Below are 20,241 nucleotides of genomic sequence, written 5' to 3'. Positions count from 1 at the left end.
TTAATATCTTTCTGCTAACCACTTTTCATTTAGGAGCTTATGCACTTTATATAGAGACTAGTTATGAAAATTCTTATGTGTGTCAAATAGTATCACCTCTATAAAACCTGTAACATTATATATATAGTTTAGAAATAAGTATGTGCGAGCATTCATATTAATTTCCACTGAATTTTTTGTTTTTGTTGTTTTCAGTGGCAGTCCTATCAGTAAACCTTCAGGAATATAATAAATTAACATCCTTGTTGCCTGGTGGTTGTAACTAATCCTGACAGAATAATTTTGTATGAGAAAATTTTGAGTACTAATTATTTGTAGGTGCAAGCAGTTCTTTTGAAACTGAACAGTGCTTAGTGCTTAACACCAGTTTTTATCCCTTTTTCAAAAAGCAAAATAATTCTTTTGATGATACATGACAGTTTGTGGGAAAAATAATGTGGTGGCTTCTGTTAATTGGAAATAATAGCCCATAATTGACAAAAGTAAAACAACAAATTACTAGCAGTGACTTGACTCTGTTGTTATGTGGGGTTCTAAAATCAAGGAAAAAAAATGTTTTCCAGAAAGGTGAGAGTATGAGCTGGAAGGGTAGTGTTACTGTGTAATAAAATTAAGATGCAAAATAATACTATATGTACATTTAGCTTGTATTACTTTGTTCTGTGAAAATCATGCTAGCATATTACTTGGACAGGGCACAGAGTTCTAGTGTGTCTCCAACCTGTGGGCAGTAAAACTACTATCCAGTGATGTCATTAGAAGATTGATTTACAGTGCCCATGGAGGGGTAGCATGAGGGCTGACCAGCCAGTTTTAATTAAGGGACTTAATTGTGCCCAGTTGTTCAGCTTTTGAATAGGTAGGTAAGCGATTGTCTCTATTTTAGATTTTGGTATAGAATTTGCTTCTGTACTTGTGGTGGTTTGGCCCTGGCTGGAGGCCAGACACCCACCAAAGTCGCTCTGTCACTCCCCTTCTCAGCTAGGCAGGGGAGAGGAGATATAATGAGAGTCTCAGAAGTGAGATGAGGACAGGGAGAGACCATTCCACAATCAGCACCAAGGGCACAACAGACTCAACATGGAATAAAATGCACCTATTTATTACCCAACTGAAACAGGGCAGGGTAATGAGAAATCAAACCAAATCTTAAAACCCCACCCCTCCCATCTTCCCAGGCTCAACTCCACCCCCCATTTCTCTCCCTCTTCCCCCAGCAACACAAGAGGATGGGGGCTGGGGTCAGTCCATCAGATGTGGGTAACCTGCTGCCTCTGAGACTAGCTTACACCATGTGATGTTTGACGCTTTCTCTTCTCCCTTTAAGGACAGTGAGCTACACAGGGGGTGAGGGACAAGGGACATCCAAGGCACATCAGTCGGTAATTCATCAGATTTGACCTGTAGCAGGTTATTCCTTCACTGGAGACCTTTTGCACACACTTTGTAGGGAACTTCATGCAGCTGTATAAACCTGGAGCTCAAGTCAATGACAAAGTAAAAAAAAATCCCAACAAACAACTATTATGTCCAATGACTTCAAAGAGTATAAATGATTGTATTAATTTTTCCAGTTCTCCCGTGTAGGTCATTATAGAAATACTTGCTTTTGTATATTCCTGTTTATTTTCCCTTATTACCATGATGTCATCTAAATGCCAGAGTATTTTCCTATACCTTCTCCTCAAAAGAGGCATTAACAAATTCAGAATTTGGTATGACATATCAGTGGTAGGAAATAAAAATTATCATGAACTTGGGAATAAAACTCAGACCTCTTCGTAGCAGTATACTTGTGGTGTAACAATACCCACAGGCTAGCTGTCTTGTCTTAGTTTTTAAAACACATTCATTTTATTTAAGAAAATCCACTGTGTAATTCCATCCAGTCTTGACATCTTTGTCATCAGGAATGTATTAACCTATTTTAAACATCCTGTTGTTATTTGTGTCAGCTCTTTTTAAATCAAAAAGTATTAAAAAAAGAACACAGAAGGATGTGTCTACTCATTTATATTGAAAATATCTCTTTATGGTTCTACTAATGCACATTTGTTGGAATTGAATGCTGAAAATTAAACAGTGCAAACTACAATGCTGTATGTTGCCTTTGCTCTTGCTCAGTGTTCTATTTCATCTCATCAGTGTTTCTAGTGCTCTGAAGTTAGCTATAAAATTAAATTGTTGACTGACAGAGCTGGAATAAATATGTTTGGAAATGTTAACTAATTGTTTAAAGATCACATAACATTTTAAACTGTGCAAACTGCTGGTTTTGACTGTGTATAAAATTTTGCATAAGACTATAGGGCTTTCAAGGTTTGATGTGTTTAATTTAAAAATACTTCCACATTCTGACTGATATTTGTTTGCCCCCCACCCCCCTTTTTTCCAGGAAAAGGCTGAAGTGCTTTGCTGAAGTATGGCAGATAAATGATTCTCAGGAACTACAGAAATGGAAAAGTATGTGTGAACCTGAAGATGAAAGAAAGGACAGTTTTTAGTCTTCAAATCATGCTTAAAGATTGAAAATATTGGGGATGCAAAATACAGATCTGAAGACAAACAGATTATAGGTGCATTAAGCTGACTTTTCTGCCTTTTGAGAGATAAGAGATGATGCATTGTGATATGATGCTCCACACCCACTTCCTGATTGTATCTTTCTCACTCCACATTTCCTCCCTGAAGTGTTTTCACCCTTTTCCTTTAATGCAAAATGTCTACTGGCATTGGATTTGGTTTCTAATATGTTTAGAAAACAAGAGAAAAATTACGTTGATAAATAATTTGGCAAATATTTTTAAATAAAATAATGTCTTTTAAATTTATCACATTTCAATTTCTATAAAAATCCCTCTGTGTTGCAAAAATGTAGCTGAGTCTTGACTATGCTATACTGCTGTGCAACTGGTAAATAACTGCCATAAAGAGACTTTTTTGGTTTGTTTGTTCTAGTATTAATGCATTTAAAAATCACTGGTTTTGTAGATCACCCTCTAACATGCACCATGAATTACGAACAGTGTGTGGCTGGATAGGAGAGATGGTGCAACTAGTAGTTCTCAAAGCAGCAGCACAAAACACACATTGACTGGTTTTCCTCTTCATTCTTATGCATACCTGCTTCTTTTTCAGCTTCAGCTTCTGATATTGGCATGGTCTGAAGACTGACATACCCTAAATAATGTTGGAGTACCATAAGATGAGATGAAAAAGGCAATTCAGACTATGCAACTGACATCCCCTGTGCTCTGTCAAATGCAGAGTAAAGCTGGGAAACATGTTTAAAAACAGAAATGATGTTTTTTAAATTTTGAGTGTGATATCCAATTGATTTTCCTTTATAAACATAACCACTTGCTATGAAAGTGGACAGTGATGTCCAGACACTTAAAACTTGGTAAATACTTTGTTGTGTTTAAAAAAAAAAAAAAAGTGGAAAGAAATTAAATAAAATATAGTCTTTATTTTAGTCTTTTTTGTAGTCTTGATGAAATGAGGTTTTGTAATCTTGGAGACAGCTGAACCTTTCTAATTTTTTTCAGTTTATATTTTTTTTTCTGAATAATGCATGTCAGATGAAGATGAAGTAGTGGTATCACATGGGATTGAATTAGCCTTTCCAATATAGAGAACTTCATGCAGAAAAGCTTGTAATTTTTTTTACCTGTGAAAAACAATTGCTAACCTGCACCAAAGATTTTTTCCTGATAGTTCAGATGACAAAGCATAATTAAAAAAAATATATAGTTTGTCTGCTTCAAATAGCAGCATCTATTTAATACAAGCATCTGCTTCTGCTGTGTGTGGTGTATTGATGTAAATCAGAAGAGCTGAAGAAGGAAGCAGTTTTTTAAGGTGTTGTTGCCCAAGTGTTTTTAGCTTTGCCACATGTTGTGAAGCACAATGAGTGTAATACTCCATTATTAATGCACACAGCTGTGGTGCATTGGAACTCAGGACTTGTGACCACAGTCTTCAAAGAGAATAAATAAGCCATTACTGAATTCCCATATGTGCTAAATGTGCCTTTAGTGAGACTCTCTTTACCCTCAGGGGAGCATTCAAACTGTGCCTCTGACAAGGAAAAAAATACCCACTACACCTGTATGAAGTCTGAAAAGAATTGAGAAATACAATTAAGGATGGAGAAATGGACATGTTATTACTGGCCCCTTCATACTATCAAGAGCAAAGCAATTCCAGCAGGCTTTTCTCTTAATGCCTGCGATCGTATTAGAAATAACTTCTGAATTTAGCCCTGCTCAGTTCAAGAACAGAGTTTATCTTGCTATCCCAGTAAGGTTTATTTCTAGATGTGCAGGCTAATTATTAAAGCCACTGTTTTATTCTCTGCTGATTCCTAGCAGATAGGTAAAAAGTTACAACCATTTGAGGATGCACTATGAGGAGATGGCGTACTATTGTTACATGTGTTTGCTGCTGATTTTAGGATACATCTGTAATGAATCACACAGTACAGTGCCACTTCATCTAGAGCTTCTTCTGATGACGTGGAGCAGCCACCCTCATTAGCAGGGTGAGTGCCACGTGAGTGTGATGACTCTGGGATGTGACGAGTTCAGACCTCACTTGGGTACATTTGCAGAGCATGAGATTAGGTGTAGTCTAGACAGGCAGCCAGACAGACATTCCTTGGCCTTTGTTAGCACAGCACACTAGAGGGATATAAAGAAACAAAGGCTTGCTGGAAAACCTGCAAAGGCATTAATTTTGTAGGAGGTTTGGGGTTTTTTTCCATGTTTTTTTGCTGTTGTAAGCTGGGACTTGCGTGTCTGTCATAGCAGGAGTTCTAAGAGATGGAAAGATGAGAAGCCTCTTTTGTGTTTTCCTTTTTTTCTCCTTTCTTCTTTTCTTTTCAATTCCAGCGCACTAAGTTTCATCATAAAGACAGTTTGAAGTACGGTTTTTGGTAGGTGGTACAATCCTAAACATGTGCCCAGTTTTTAAACCAGAGAAATAAACCTTTTGTCTCAGTGCTGAGTCAGCAAGTTTGGATCTTTCATGCTGACAGCTGCAAGACTAAAGAAGAGTGATCCATACACAGAACATGCTTGGTTGTAGTGGGAATTCGTGCTCTTCTGGAGGTCGCCTTCAAGAAAAGAATGTCTAAATATCTTTGTCAAAATATGAATATTTTTGGGAACCTGCACAGTGTTGGCTCCTCCTGCCTGTGCCAGCATGTTACTGACAATAGTAAGATGTAATACTGATGTGAAAAATACAGATTTGTACTATACATAAAGGTATGGTCTCCCTGAAAGACTTTAGCACTTGATGGCTTTTACCTGGTTTCCTGAAGTATTTATCACTTCCTTAGGCTTTCCCACTGTTTCCTCTCCCCTGCTCTTGAAATATAAATTTTAATGCCTTTGTGCATCTTGTCTGGAATGTTATTGCCTTTAGAAACCGCAGTGCCACAGGTTAGCAACAAAAACTGGTAGATGGTTTTGATGGAAGAGAAGGCGAGAGAGGGCTGGGTACACTTGTCACTGCCTTTTTGTGTTTGGTTATGTAAGAACGTAATTATAGAATACCCAAAGTAAAACACATTACCAGTAGCAATTACCTTTCTTACTGGCATACAGTGCCTTTCACTGAAGTAACTCTCAAGAGGATTTTCCCATGTATCACAAAGTTTTCCAGAAGCATTTATAGAAATTACATTAATTTACCTACCACATAAGTTTACAACCCGTATAAATGAATTTAAAGATCACTGAAATGTCATCTGAGTCAGGTATTGCAGTTAAGTCTGCTCACTGCAATGAAAGTATTATTTATTCAAATCTGTGGGAAAGCAAAGCATCCAAATATTTCTACTATATGTAAAATTCAGTGAGAATTTAACTCAGTTATTTGAATTTCTTGCAGGTCTGACATAAGTGCATGTTTCATAGGGAGATAAGAGTTTGGTAGATTGCATTGCACTGAGAGAAGTAGGACGCTGCTCCAGAATCTGGATCACACTGCTAGAATGGCTGTTGGAGGGCCTCCTCCCCACTCTCACCCCAGGTGGCCACTGCAGTCTCCTTCAAAATCTTAGCACCAGCACTGCCAGTCTTGGACAGCAATCTGAAATGTAAGTCTGAGCCCTCTGCCTCTTCCCCCTCTCCAGTTTTACAGCCCATGAATGGACTGGATGCTTCTCATCACCTTTTAATTGTTCCTAAACGCAAAGGCCACAGCAAGCGGAAATTTACCATCACAGCATCATTTTCCCATCTGTTTTCAAAGCCTCCCTCACACCTCCCTGCAAAATCCTTGACACTTGAACCCAAATCAAATGTTTGTTAAATCCCAATTCAGTTCTGGGGGACCTACCAGTCCAGCTGGTAGGTAAGCATAAGATTCAGCTGTGAGACCACTTATTTGGGTCTTAGAACCACATCAGTCCAGTGCTGTTGACGGTCCTTGTTTTGTAGCTCTGCTTAGGAGAAGCTCTGGATTTACCCAGCTTGGTACAGTCCTGTACTAAAAATTCTCTTACCAAAATTATAGAACTCTGCTCACTTTGACAATGCTTCATTTGTCACTGTACATGGCTAAGCACACTTGGTGTGGAAATCCTTCCCTTGAACCGTATATTAGTTTCTTCCTCAGCTACTGATGCACAAGCTTGATGACTTCCTTAATTACATTATAGATTTTTCTCCTTGCCTAGCCGTAAAGACAAGTAGGAAGCAAAGGATGTTCTCTTAATTAAAAAAAAGAAGAATTTCTGAAACATCTTGTTTTGTAAGATGTGAGTCCTTGCAGGTCATGCTATTAATTGTGAAATAATCTATTTGTCCGAGACTAAACTGGATTAAGTCATAAATGAGCTGTAAAGAAAAGGATGACAAGGCCTAAGATACTATTCAGGGGAAATAAAGGGTGAGCAAGATAAAGACAAATACAGAAATCTAGGAATAATTCACTGTTCTAAGAACAGCAATAGGAAACGGAGTGAGCAGGCACTGGTTTGATGCTTTGGCTATGGGTAGAAGACATAAGGTGAAGAGAGCTTGCCCAAGGCTGAGTGCTGCAGTGAGCTCTTGTGCTGTTGCTGTGGATGGCCAGCACTCAGACTACAAGCAGTATCTTTCCTTCAGAGGTGTGATCAAGAGCATCTTGCCCAAAGTAGTCACAGGGAGATGGAGGTGGTGCCTGGTCATAGGATTCATGTCATTGACATCGCAGCTTGTGGAGGATGAACTAAGCCATCAAGGGAGGACAGGGAGATAAGTTTGATGGCCCCTCTCCTCTCTGTGGGTCACACACAGAGGTGTTCTCATCACTCATGATGGAGAAGGCGTTTTTATTCCATCCTCAGCCCTGCACAGGTTCATCACAGAATAAAGTTCAGCCCTGAAATACAGGGCTTTGCCTGTCTTTTAAATATATATTTATATAATGTTCATTAAAAGGCAGAGTTTTCAAATATATTTTTTGAACTTGCAAGGAATTTTTAAAATTTTGACTGCCTTCCTTCCAGATGTTTCCTTCTAAGTAACAATATTTTGGGGGGTATTATAAAATGAGGTAATTTTTATTTAAAATACTGGTAGATGCCCCTAGTAACAAAACTGAAAAATACTTCTGATTTAAATGTATTTTTAATGTTTGGGTCTTTGTTTGTGGCAATCGGTGATTCCTGGGAAAGAAGGGATTGGAAAACACAGCAAAATTTAAATAAACAATCTGCAATGAAGAAGTAGAAATCAACATTGCTTTTTACTTACAATAATCCAAATATCCAGGGTGACTTAAAACTCGGTGTCCTGAATACCAGGAAGATTACTAGATATAATTATCTCACTCTTATGTAACACAAAATAAAAAGTTTCAGTCAAGTGCTGAGCTTTTCCTTCTGCCTACATACTGAAATATTTCTCGTTGCATATTCCCCTCTGCGTAAAGCATTAGAAATTGACTGTCACCTTAGAGCATTTCAGAGTGACTCGTGTATTGTGTGAGCACATGTTTTTAGTTCTCAGTTTGGGGAAGGGGAAATGACAGCACCGTGATGCTCACGGCTAGAGGCAGGTACCACTGAATTTGCCATACGGGACCTCCTTTTGCTGGTAGGTCTGTCAGGGTGGGGGACTGGCGTTTGCCTTTACATGGCTGAGTAGGACCCTCAACCTCCCCCAGGGCCCTGGTCCTCTGGCTGGACAACATCACTTGGGAGTAGGGGGGCTGTGGGTGGGGGAATGCCAATGTCCCTTCCCTGCGGGATCCAGCGGGACAGGAGGACCAGGCTTGTGCCCTCGGAGGACTGGGTTGTTTAGTCAGCTGAGGTTCCCACTGCTGTAGAGGAAAGGAGAAGGGAAAAGGTCTGTTCTCTACTTGATCCACCACAGGGGACAACACCACACAGGGCAAATATTTATTTAGCAGTGAAAAGGCTAAAGATCGTTCCTTAGATCTCTACTTGGATGTGCTAACAGGCAGCTTGTCAGCCCCCCTGTGTGCCTCAAACTTCTCTATTGCAATCACTGGAAAAACAAGTGCTTCAGTGAGAGCAAGCAAAGAGGGAAGTGGGGGGGATGTTTAAGGAGAAGACCTTGAAACAGCGTTTTTGTCAGAGTTTAAGTCAGCCTATTCAAAAAGCATATCTCCAGGGAGTGATAAGGCTTGTAATTTGGGATTTTTTTTCAAAACTCCAAAGTAACTAAGTTTTAAGAAAGCCAAGTACACAACACCAAGGTACGTTGAGCTGGCTTTTCCAGCTGGAATAGCTGGAATGCTCCCAGCTATTAAGATTGTCACATTGCAAGAAGCATAGTGTCCAGGGAGACTTCCCCTCTTCCCAGCTGGTTGGTATCTGTGGTGTTAATGTTCTCCTTAGTTATGTCTTGTGCATACTTTGAGTTAATGTCATTTAATTTTGGCTCACTGAAGGCATCTCCGTATACTGCGCTCTATTTGCAGTACTTAAGCAAAGACTGCATTAATGCAATAATTAGCTATATTAAACCAGCTGATCATCTATGCAAATTCATATTTTTAATAGCGTCCACATAGAAAAATAAAGCCCTGCTAATCCTTTAATTAATTTGCAATCTAAAACTGTGTAAGCCTTTGACACTCTGTTTTCAGGAGCAATTAAGTTCAAGCCTGTGGCCAATGGTAAGTTCAGCTTGAGCCTGTGTTATGTCCCACAAGCCATCAGGATGAACAGCTGTAGTTTTCCTTCCCCTCTGTACCCAACAGCTGGGAAAAAATCTCCACCTGTTTCCCAAGTGATGTGTGGCACACAGGCAGCAGGTATGCTCACATTTTATCCACTCCCACAGAGTTTTCATTCTTGACCTCAAAGATCTTTTCCAGCCAAAATGATTCTGTGAGTCTATGATCCTAAACAGGACTGTTTTAATTCCTCTTTGGGTCTCTCCAAGGCACCTTTGCATACTAACATCCTCACCACCATTGCTGCCCAATTTCCTTTAATCACAGTCTTACTCCATGTAACAGTTCTAACAGGCTTTGCAGTATGTTCTTCATGTTCACCGGTTGTTTCTCAGCTGGTATATGCTACAACGATCTCATCCATCATTGCCAATAATTTTCCTTCCTCCTGATGAAGACAGAGGGTGTTCAACAAAAATAAAATAGCCCCTTGTCCCTGAATTTAAACTTTCCTCTGTACAGCAGCACCTTACAGCTAATTCCTCCTCCCTCTGATAACCAGGCATTTCAGCGGAGGCTACGACATTGCTCTGGATTTTATATTCCCAATGCTTTAATGTAAGAATGCTTCCATACATTCCTTCATTGTGCTGTTCTTCAGGCCAGCGTGTCCTGCAGTCTCTCCTCTCTACCCCAATTTCTGTGAAGACCTGTCCACATGCCTCATAATCAGATGCAGGCTTGATGAGACCAGGCACACAGTAAACAAGATGCTTGCCTGCAAGGATCTCTTCCTACAGACTGGGAAATGCTGGACCACATATCTCCTTGCATCTTGCCAGGGTGAGTGGGTTTAGTGCTACCTGCAGTTTCTCAGCACATCCTCAGTTCTAAAAGCTTTATCTTCAGGGCCCTTTAAAAATGTTCCCAGACACTCTAGTGAGGGTCGATTTAGATTCTAGGTTAGGAATTGTTTTATTTCCCCTGTGTTTTACAAAATCCCAGCTAGCATTGTCTGCATAGCTTTGTTTTCAATTTACACATTTAATAATTTCTTCCTTCTGCATTTTTGGAATGTAGGAAAGAGAATGATAGGGAGAGGCATTTTGACTCCTCCTCCACCTTTATATGGTAATCCTTTAATACTTCATTTCAACACCATGGTGATAAAGCAAGGGAATTGTAGCCTTCCAGTACCTGAAGGGGCTACAGGAAAGCTGGAGAGGGACTGGTTATGAGGGACTGTAGTAGAGAGGACAATGGAGAACGGCCTTAAGCTGAAGGAGGGAGCATTTATATTAGATATGAGGCAGAAATAACTCCCTGTGAGGGGAGGCCCTGGCGCAGGCTGCCCAGAGAAGCTGTGGATGGATGTCTCCTCCCAGGCAGTATTCAAGACCAGGTTGGATGGGGCTTTGGGGCAACCTGGGCTAGTGGAGGATCTCCCTGCCTGTGACAGGAGGTTGGGACTAGATAGGCTTTGGAGTCCTTCCAACCAGAACTCTTCTAGGATTCTGTGAATATCTGAAATTAGATTTTTCAAGTCTGGACTTCACTTGGTATTTCAGTTTTATATCCACTAAGCCTCGAGGCACGTTGATAGTGAGTGGCCCAGTGCTGCACATCAGTTTCCCTTAGCTTGTTTGACAGATCTCTGTGATCACTACTAATAATTTTAAAAATTTCCCTTCCATTTCCTGTCCATTGTCTTTTGGCACCACAGAGAGCTGCTTTGTCAAGCACGTACTGAAAGTACATTTTCTTTTTTTTTTTAAACCCCACTCACTTCCTCACTTTCCTAACAGACCTCACAGTGAAACTGTCTGCTAACATACCAGTGTAATAATGACAGGACTTCAGAGCAAAACACATGAAACTGGTGGTGCACAAGGCAGTGTCTCAGCAAACTGCACAACTCAGCCGCACAGCTCAGAGCTGCACTGAAACTGGATGGTCCCCAAAAATGTGTGTCCTGGAGCTGCCTGCTCCTCCCCCCACCTGCCCCTCTTCTTTGCTGAGCATGACATCATTGGTATGGAATACCCCCTTTGGGCAGCTTGGGTCACCTGTCCTGGCTGTGTCCCCTCCCTTCCCGCTAGCAAAGGAACTCTGAAGGCGACTGAGCAGACCCATGTCATGTGTTAGTGAATGGGGGATGCTGCTCCTACAAGAGCTTTCTATTAAGCACTGAGCAGGTGGGCTCTTCTCTAGGCTTGGACACAGCCACAGTCTTGGAGGAGAGGAGAAAGTGCCTGTGGCAGTGATGTGTAATGCAAATTCCTGAGGCTGCTAAAACCCCGAGGAGACAATCTCAGTGTGAACGCTAAACTGTGTTCCCTCAGAGCTGTGCTTGAAGAGGAAACATGCAACATCTCCTTCCTTCACGCCTCCAGCCTCCTACCATGCATTTAGCAGAGCAGGAATTGTCTTGGCTGATAGGTACAGGAGAGCTTAACTATCTTGCATGGTCCTGTCTCCTTAGAGGCTTGTACAGCTTCTCAGTGGTGCTCATGAAAGCCAGCAGCAGGCCAGAAATCACTAAGAGGTGCTGTCTTGGTTTTGCCCCAGCTGAGAGCTGAGCCCCATGCAGACGATTGTTCCTTAGGAGGGAGTGTGGTGGGCACTACCAGGACAAGGTAGATACAAGTTGGAAATTAGGAAAATGTTCTTTAGAATGAGGGTGTTACATCACTGGATCAGGTTGCCCAGGGAGGTAGTGAAGGCTCAGTCCCAGGAGATACTCAAGGTCTCTGAGCAACCTGATCTAGGCAAGATGTCCCTGCTTCCTGCAGGGCGGGTGGACTAGAGGACCTTTAAAGGTCCCTTCCAACCCAGTATGAGCATCAGCTTCAGGTAGGGAAAAATGCCAAACCCAAGACTTTTTCCAGTGCACAGTCTGCCTTCTGTTTGAGTTTCCCCCCAACGCGGCTTCTTAGGCAGCAAAGATTGCTGATGGCTTCTTCTCATCTGTCTGGCCTCAGCTAGGTCAGCCCTGGACTATTTGTGCTTCTGATCAAACGTGTTGCCATATTCCAAGTTCCAGGAGCATGGAAATGACATTTTCAATCCGCACAGGGGCCAGTGCCACCCTGTGCAAGATCGCCAGGAGCAGGAGGCCCACTGTGATGCCAGCAAGCAGTGGGATGTGACGTCACGTCGCTGGGTGGTTCTCTTGGGGCACCGGCAGAGCCTGGCTCAGTCTGGCTCGTGCCTGGACTCCCACTGAGCGTGCCTGCGAGGTGTGGAGGCTCAAGCCAGGCTTCTCTGGGTGTTTTGGTGTCTGCCATTGGCAGCTTTGGTGCCCGTTCAAGAGCCGTGCGGTGTGTTTCCCCAGCCCTGCCTGGCTGAGGCAGCTGGACACTGTGTGGTGTGCTTTTGGCATTGGAGGTGAGCCGTGTGAGGAATCGTGGCTATGGGGTGGCCATGGGGTGGGCTGTGGGGCTTGGGGAGCTGGGAGGGTGTCCTTCTGGAGCCAGGGGCCAGGGACCTGCTTCCTCCTCTCCCCTTCCCGGGACAGCCAGTGACTGTGGCCCCTCTCCCTTCTGCGGTGCAGGTCTCCCCAGCCCGCTGCAACAAGTCAACATGGCAACAGAGGAGGAACAGTGGAGCTGCCCCATCTGCCAGGGTGCTCCAGGTGACATGGCTTACGTGACACCCTGTGGCCACAAGTTCTGCCTGGGCTGCGTCCTGCGGTGGGCAAAACACAAATCATCGTGCGCCCTGTGCCGGCAGCAGGTCAACACCGTCCGCTTCTCCCTGCGGTCTGAGGACGATTTCTTGGAGTTGGATCTGCCACCACCATCAGATCCACTGGAGGACCATGATGACCAAGAAGAGCAGGAGATTGAGGAGCCGGCACCCAGCAGAGATGTGGCTGGCTTTACACCTGAGGACTGGGCAGACTATTTCCGCCAGTCTGAGGAGACACTGGAGCCCCTGCTCCCCTGGCTGAACCAGCATCTGCCATCTGGGGCTGAGTGGTGGGACGCAGATCTTCTGAAGAACACCGTCATCTTCGTTCTGTGCAGCCAAGGACTGGACGAGGTGTCCATGGTCCGTACCCTGCAGCCCTTTCTGCACGACCGGACAGCCAACTTTGTCAATGAACTCATTGAGGTCGCTGCAGAGAGCTGCAGGGAGCAGATGCTCCTGCACATGGGCTTCCCATTCTACGAGGCTGCTGAAGATCAGGAGTACAGCCCTGCCACCAGCCCTGTGCCTGCCCTCATCCCTGGGGGGACTCCTACATCATCACCGGAGGGAAGTCCTGTTCCTTCACTGCAGGAGACTCCTACCACCTCCTCACAGCCCACTCCTGCCCCCTCGCCGGTGGTGACTCCGTCTTCCAACACCAGCGCAGAGGAGGAGTCCTTGGAGGAGTTGGGACAGGAGGTGGCAGCTTCCTCCATGGCTGCCCAGGGCAGGGAGTCATCACCCGGCAGGAGTTCCACCTCTTCACCACGGCGGCCCCCGAAGAGGAGAGCGAGTGGGTCCTCAGACGACGCTTCAGACCCCAAGAGGCCACACCACCGGCAAGACTAGGGAGACCCCGGAGCCATCGAAGCCGGGCCTGGACCAGCAGCTGGGGCAAACACCAGCCCCCACGGGCACTCCACAGCACCTGTTCTTTTTCTCAGTCTTTTCGTTTACTAAATACTCTTTAGGATAGTTATTTTATTGTAAGAATAGAACCCCCGTAGTTAAGTCTCATTTCTTTATGAATCCCCATTTCACCTTCCTGATACTTTGAACTTGTTTGTTGTTTTATTGTTTTGTTGTTTTATTGTTTTATTGTTTTATTGTTTTGGTTTCCATTTTCTGTTCACCTCATAAGGAATAAAGCATTTACCACATTTACTTGATTTTGAAAAGGACAATGTGTTCTCATTGACTGTCGTGGTTTTGCCCCAGCTGAGAACTGGGCAACACGCAGCCACTTGTTAGTTAGGAGGGAGTGTGGGGGGTGGGAATTCAGGGAGGGAGAAAGGGAGGGAGAAGCAAAACCCAAGAAACCAAAACCTTGTGGGTTGGGAGAAGGATAGTTTACTGGCATAACAGAAAGATAAACATAATAATAATGACAGGACTTCAGAGCAAAACACATGAAACTGGTGGTGCACAAGGCAGTGTCTCAGCAAACTGCACAACTCAGCCGCACAGCTCAGAGCTGCACTGAAACTGGATGGTCCCCAAAAATGTGTGTCCTGGAGCTGCCTGCTCCTCCCCCCACCTGCCCCTCTTCTTTGCTGAGCATGACATCATTGGTATGGAATACCCCCTTTGGGCAGCTTGGGTCACCTGTCCTGGCTGTGTCCCCTCCCTTCCCGCTAGCAGTGACCTATCAACAACTGAAAAGTCCTTGACTGCTTGGCAACAGCTAGAACATCAGTGTGTGACCAGCACTGCTCTCAGCCTAACTCACTCCCAAACATAGTATTCCATCAGCTCCACTTACTGAAAGTAGATTTTCTTTTTTTTTTTTAACTGTTGTGTTTAAAACCCCACTCACTTCCTCACTTTCCTAACAGACCTCACAGTGAAACTGTCTGCTAACATACCAATGTAACTGCCCTGCACTGAGGAGGGAATCGGCCCACTGTTGCTGTGAGAAAGGAGCAGAGGAACTCTGAAGGCGACTGAGCAGACCCATGTCATGTGTTAGTGAATGGGGGGTGCTGCTCCTACAAGAGCTTTCTATTAAGCACTGAGCAGGTGGGCTCTTCTCTAGGCTTGGACACAGCCACGGTCTTGGAGGAGAGGAGAAAGTGCCTGTGGCAGCGATGTGTAATGCAAATTCCTGAGGCTGCTAAAACCCCGAGGAGACAATCTCAGTGTGAACGCTAAACTGTGTTCCCTCAGAGCTGTGCTTGAAGAGGAAACATGCAACATCTCCTTCCTTCACGCCTCCAGCCTCCTACCATGCATTTAGCAGAGCAGGAATTGTCTTGGCTGATAGGTACAGGAGAGCTTAACTATCTTGCATGGTCCTGTCTCCTTAGAGGCTTGTACAGCTTCTCAGTGGTGCTCATGAAAGCCAGCAGCAGGCCAGAAATCACTAAGAGGTGCTGTCTTGGTTTTGCCCCAGCTGAGAGCTGAGCCCCACGCAGACGATTGTTCTTTAGGAGGGAGTGTGGTGGGCACTACCAGGACAAGGTAGATACAAGTTGGAAATTAGGAAAATGTTCTTTAGAATGAGGGTGTTACATCACTGGATCAGGTTGCCCAGGGAGGTAGTGAAGGCTCAGTCCCAGGAGATACTCAAGGTCTCTGAGCAACCTGATCTAGGCAAGATGTCCCTGCTTCCTGCAGGGCGGGTGGACTAGAGGACCTTTAAAGGTCCCTTCCAACCCAGTATGAGCATCAGCTTCAGGTAGGGAAAAATGCCAAACCCAAGACTTTTTCCAGTGCACAGTCTGCCTTCTGTTTGAGTTTCCCCCCAACGCGGCTTCTTAGGCAGCAAAGATTGCTGATGGCTTCTTCTCATCTGTCTGGCCTCAGCTAGGTCAGCCCTGGACTATTTGTGCTTCTGATCAAACGTGTTGCCATATTCCAAGTTCCAGGAGCATGGAAATGACATTTTCAATCCGCACAGGGGCCAGTGCCACCCTGTGCAAGATCGCCAGGAGCAGGAGGCCCGCTGTGATGCCAGCAAGCAGTGGGATGTGACATCACGTCACTGGGTGGTTCTCTTGGGGCACCGGCAGAGCCTGGCTCAGTCTGGCTCGTGCCTGGACTCCCACTGAGCGTGCCTGCGAGGTGTGGAGGCTCAAGCCAGGCTTCTCTGGGTGTTTTGGTGTCTGCCATTGGCAGCTTTGGTGCCCGTTCAAGAGCCGTGCGGTGTGTTTCCCCAGCCCTGCCTAGCTGAGGCAGCTGGACACTGTGTGGTGTGCTTTTGGCATTGGAGGTGAGCCGTGTGAGGAATCGTGGCTATGGGGTGGCCATGGGGTGGGCTGTGGGGCTTGGGGAGCTGGGAGGGTGTCCTTCTGGAGCCAGGGGCCAGGGACCTGCTTCCTCCTCTCCCCTTCCCGGGACAGCCAGTGACTGTGGCCCCTCTCCCTTCTGCGGTGCAGGTCTCCCCAGCCCGCTGCAACAAGTCAACATGGCAACAGAGGAGGAACAGTGGAGCTGCCCCATCTGCCAGGGTGCTCCAGGTGACATGGCTTACGTGACACCCTGTGGCCACAAGTTCTGCCTGGGCTGCGTCCTGCGGTGGGCAAAACACAAATCATCGTGCGCCCTGTGCCGGCAGCAGGTCAACACCGTCCGCTTCTCCCTGCGGTCTGAGGACGATTTCTTGGAGTTGGATCTGCCACCACCATCAGATCCACTGGAGGACCATGATGACCAAGAAGAGCAGGAGATTGAGGAGCCGGCACCCAGCAGAGATGTGGCTGGCTTTACACCTGAGGACTGGGCAGACTATTTCCGCCAGTCTGAGGAGACACTGGAGCCCCTGCTCCCCTGGCTGAACCAGCATCTGCCATCTGGGGCTGAGTGGTGGGACGCAGATCTTCTGAAGAACACCGTCATCTTCGTTCTGTGCAGCCAAGGACTGGACGAGGTGTCCATGGTCCGTACCCTGCAGCCCTTTCTGCACGACCGGACAGCCAACTTTGTCAATGAACACATTGAGGTCGCGGCAGAGAGCTGCAGGGAGCAGATGCTCCTGCACATGGGCTTCCCATTCTACGAGGCTGCTGAAGATCAGGAGTACAGCCCTGCCACCAGCCCTGTGCCTGCCCTCATCCCTGGGGGGACTCCTACATCATCACCGGAGGGAAGTCCTGTTCCTTCACTGCAGGAGACTCCTACCACCTCCTCACAGCCCACTCCTGCCCCCTCGCCGGTGGTGACTCCGTCTTCCAACACCAGCGCAGAGGAGGAGTCCTTGGAGGAGTTGGGACAGGAGGTGGCAGCTTCCTCCATGGCTGCCCAGGGCAGGGAGTCATCACCCGGCAAGAGTTCCACCTCTTCACCACGGCTGACTCTCTTTTCCCTCTGCACCTCTTTCAGAAAATCAACCACTTCCCAGGCATGATGGAGATCTGCCGGAAGGACTTGTTAGCGCGCAACCTGAACCGCATGCTCAAGCTCTTCCCCGAGGAGTACAAGATATTCCCCCGCACTTGGTGCCTGCCAGCTGAGTGAGTGATGGGCATTAAAGCAGCTGAGAGCAGGGATAGGAAATGAGGCAGCGGGAACCTCTCTGTGGTGGGCTGGGGGGGTCTCTCACACTTGGGATCCCTCCCTGTGTCTGAGCGGTGTGTCGGCACACGTCTCTGGCTTCAGGCCATGTGCCTTGCAGGCAGAGTGCAGAGGGGCTAAAGCTGGGGAGGGGCACCCACCCGGAATGCCAAAGGGCAGTGGGCGAGGGAGGATTGTGAATCGGCTTTTGGCTGGAAGGTGTCTCTGCAGCTCGGAGCGAGCAGGAGAGGCGGCAGTGGCGGGGCGGCGTGGCAGGCTCTCGTCTCCCGGGGGCTGGGGCAGTGCCCATTGCTTGCCCGGGAAGGGCACGGGACAGGGGCACGAGGCGGATACACCCCACCGATGGCGATGGCCCCTGTGTCTCTGCCAGCGCTGCAGCAGAGCACGCTGAGGCCAGAGGGTGGTGGGAGAGTGCGGGTCACTCCGCTGAGCAGAATTCTGGGCACAGTGGGATGGAAACTCCCACCAAGGTCCCGAAGCTTTGGGGCGCACGGCCTGGCTTCTCTCCTCACGTACGGGCGAGCAGTGCTCGCAGCGCGGCTGAATGTGGCCCAGGAGCACCCGGTGTCGTGGCAAGGGGCCAAGATGCCCATTCCTAGGCAGATTTTACTCTGGCCGTTGCCTGAAAACCTAGAATCAGGGCTCCCATCACCTGCTCCATGGCCACACCCACCTCACGCTCAGCAGGATTTTCCCTATTCCTGACCAAAAGCATCATTGCTGCAAGAGCATCTCTTTGCAGGCCTCTGACTGTTCTTGGGGCTGTTTCCTGGAGCCAGGAAAACTTGCCCTCTGTTATGGGTGAGCTCAGGGGATGGGGGTTTTTTGCAGCTCTGAACAGCCCCCACTTCCTCCCACAGCTATGGAGATTTCCAGGTCTACAGAGACAAGAGGAAAACCGGAATGTTCATCTGCAAGCCTCCCAGTGGCTGCCAGGGAAAAGGCATCTTCATAACGCGAAACCCAAAGGAGATCAAACACGACAAGCGTATGATCTGTCAGCAGCACATCTCTAAGGTAACGGGGACAGTCTCAAACTAGAGCTGGGGGTGTGCAACCTCGCAGCTCCTCCAGCATCCCACATCCCCCTTGTGTCCTCTCCCTGCACCTTCCTGGACCTGCCAGGGGCACAGAGGTGGCCGCAGCTCAGCAAAGGCCTGGCGAAAGCTTGCCTTTCTCCTCGCTGCTGAGGGGCCGGGGAGCGGCACAAGCAGTGAGACAGAGCAGCCAGCCTCGTGCAGGGCAGCCAGCAGCCGCCTCGCAGCCTTTGCTTTTCTCACGTCCCTCCTGCCTTTTTTTCTCACAGCCTTTCCTCATTGATGGCTTCAAATTTGACCTTCGTTTTTATGTGCTGGTCACCTCTTGTGACCCACTGAGGATTTTTATCTACAAGGAGGGTCTGGCCCGCTTTGCCACCGTGAGGTACATCGACCCCAGCAGCACCAGGAACCCAGTAGGAAAGGCAAGTCTGGTGGCTTTCATGGCATGCAGCTTGCTTCTTTCCTGTTCTTTGCACCCTCTGTACCTCTTCCCAGAAGAGTCTGTGAGCAGTTTGTGTTGGTGCCATATGGCTTATAGTAAATGAAAGCCTCTCACGTATCCTCTCTCAGGATGACACCTGCATGCATTTGACCAATTATGCCATCAACAGACGCAGTGAAAACTTTGTCTGGGATGACGTGAAGGGCAGCACGAGGTACGGTCTTGTGGGGATGCTGCAGTGCCTGGGGCACGACCTGCAGGAAGGCTGCCTTTGGGAGCCCTGTTTGCCAGGGCCTTTCTCAGGGCGATCGTGGTCTCACAGGGCAGCTCTTAGTGTCTTCTGTCCTGCACACAGGAAACTGTCCACCCTGTTTGTTTGGATGAGAGAAAACAGCTTCAATAAGGCCAAGCTCTGGGAAGATATTGAAGATCTTGTTATCAAGACACTGATCTCCGCTCACCCCTTTGTGAAGCACCAGTACCACAGTTGCTTTCCCCAGCACGTGACTGGCAGTGCCTGCTTTGAGATCCTGGGCTTCGACATTTTACTGGACAGAAAGTTGAAGCCGTGGCTGCTCGAGGTGAGGAGGGAATCTCCTGCTGGGCTGAAACAAGACCGGAAGCAGTGGAGAGCCGACAGCTGGCTGGTCTGGGGGGAGGCTGCGCAGCAAGGAGCTGTGGGCTGAACAGAGCTGATCTGCTTCAGAAGGGCCTCCAGGGTTAAGTCCCAGGCGAGCTGCTGTAGCCTAAGCGGGACTGGAGGGTGTCCCTGACCATTCCCTGGACACCCTCTCCAACAGCAGGGAGTGCCCTGAACCCAAGGCCTTCTTGACCTGTAAGAGCATCTCAAATCCCGAGAGCTGCTCCACACCCCCAGTCCTGCGGGCTGTGGGGTCTGAGTGGCCGACCGACTTCATCGGAAAGTGTGTGGTACGGCTGGGGCTGGTTTTGGGTCCAGGGATGAGGTTGGGGCTGGGGCTGGCTGCTGGCAGCGCTTGCTGGGTGCTGGAGTGTGAATTAGCTCCTTGTTTTGGCAGGTGAAGCACTCTCCCAGCTTCGCCTGGAGCGGGAGGTGAAGGATGCACTTCTCCGCGATACCATCAGCCTGATAAACGTGCCTGCCTGTGACAGAAGGAAGGTGCTGCAGGAAGACAGGCAGCGCGTAAAGGAACGGCTCCTGCACAACCATCAGACTCTCCGTGCATGCAGGTACCGCTCTTCCCCATCGTGCCACAGGTCCCAGTGAGAAAAGATCTCCCCAAGGCTTCAAACGTAAGCTCACGGAGGCTGTGGCACTCTAAGGCCTTGGAGGAGAAATCTCCCAAGCCATTGGCATCCTGCAAGGAAGCGCCAGGGCTTGTCTCTGGGCACGAGGAGACTTGTGGCACTGGGTGCTCTGGGTCCTGTGCATCAAGG

General features: G+C 47.2%; 1 protein-coding gene and 1 pseudogene across 2 annotated transcripts in view; both read left to right on the top strand.

Moving 5' to 3' along the window:
- LOC311199716 (DNA mismatch repair protein Msh3-like) overlaps nt 1–2,667 on the top strand; it is a gene marked incomplete at its 5' end in the record, with an annotated part of 81,301 nt that extends 78,634 nt beyond the window's left edge. The window contains one exon of the mRNA XM_084273851.1: nt 2,396–2,667. Coding sequence (XP_084129977.1) covers nt 2,396–2,504 — 109 coding nt within the window. The 3' untranslated portion in view covers nt 2,505–2,667. The remainder of the gene's footprint in view (nt 1–2,395) is intronic.
- Nucleotides 1–20,071, top strand: part of LOC311199751 (tubulin polyglutamylase TTLL13-like) — a 138,294-nt pseudogene extending 118,223 nt beyond the window's left edge. Inside the window, exons 4-9 of the transcript in view lie at nt 17,152–17,282; nt 18,204–18,360; nt 18,650–18,796; nt 18,954–19,039; nt 19,181–19,406; nt 19,863–20,071. The product of the transcript in view is annotated as a tubulin polyglutamylase TTLL13-like (transcript). The remainder of the gene's footprint in view (nt 1–17,151; nt 17,283–18,203; nt 18,361–18,649; nt 18,797–18,953; nt 19,040–19,180; nt 19,407–19,862) is intronic.
- The last annotated feature ends 170 nt before the right edge of the window (nt 20,072–20,241 follow it).

This window comes from Gallinula chloropus (assembly GCF_964237585.1).
Source record: "Gallinula chloropus genome assembly, chromosome: 21".
NCBI classification, from domain to species: Eukaryota; Metazoa; Chordata; class Aves; order Gruiformes; family Rallidae; genus Gallinula; species Gallinula chloropus.
The sequence above is the reverse complement of the archived record's forward strand: the minus strand, read 5'-3'. Positions and strand labels throughout refer to the sequence as shown.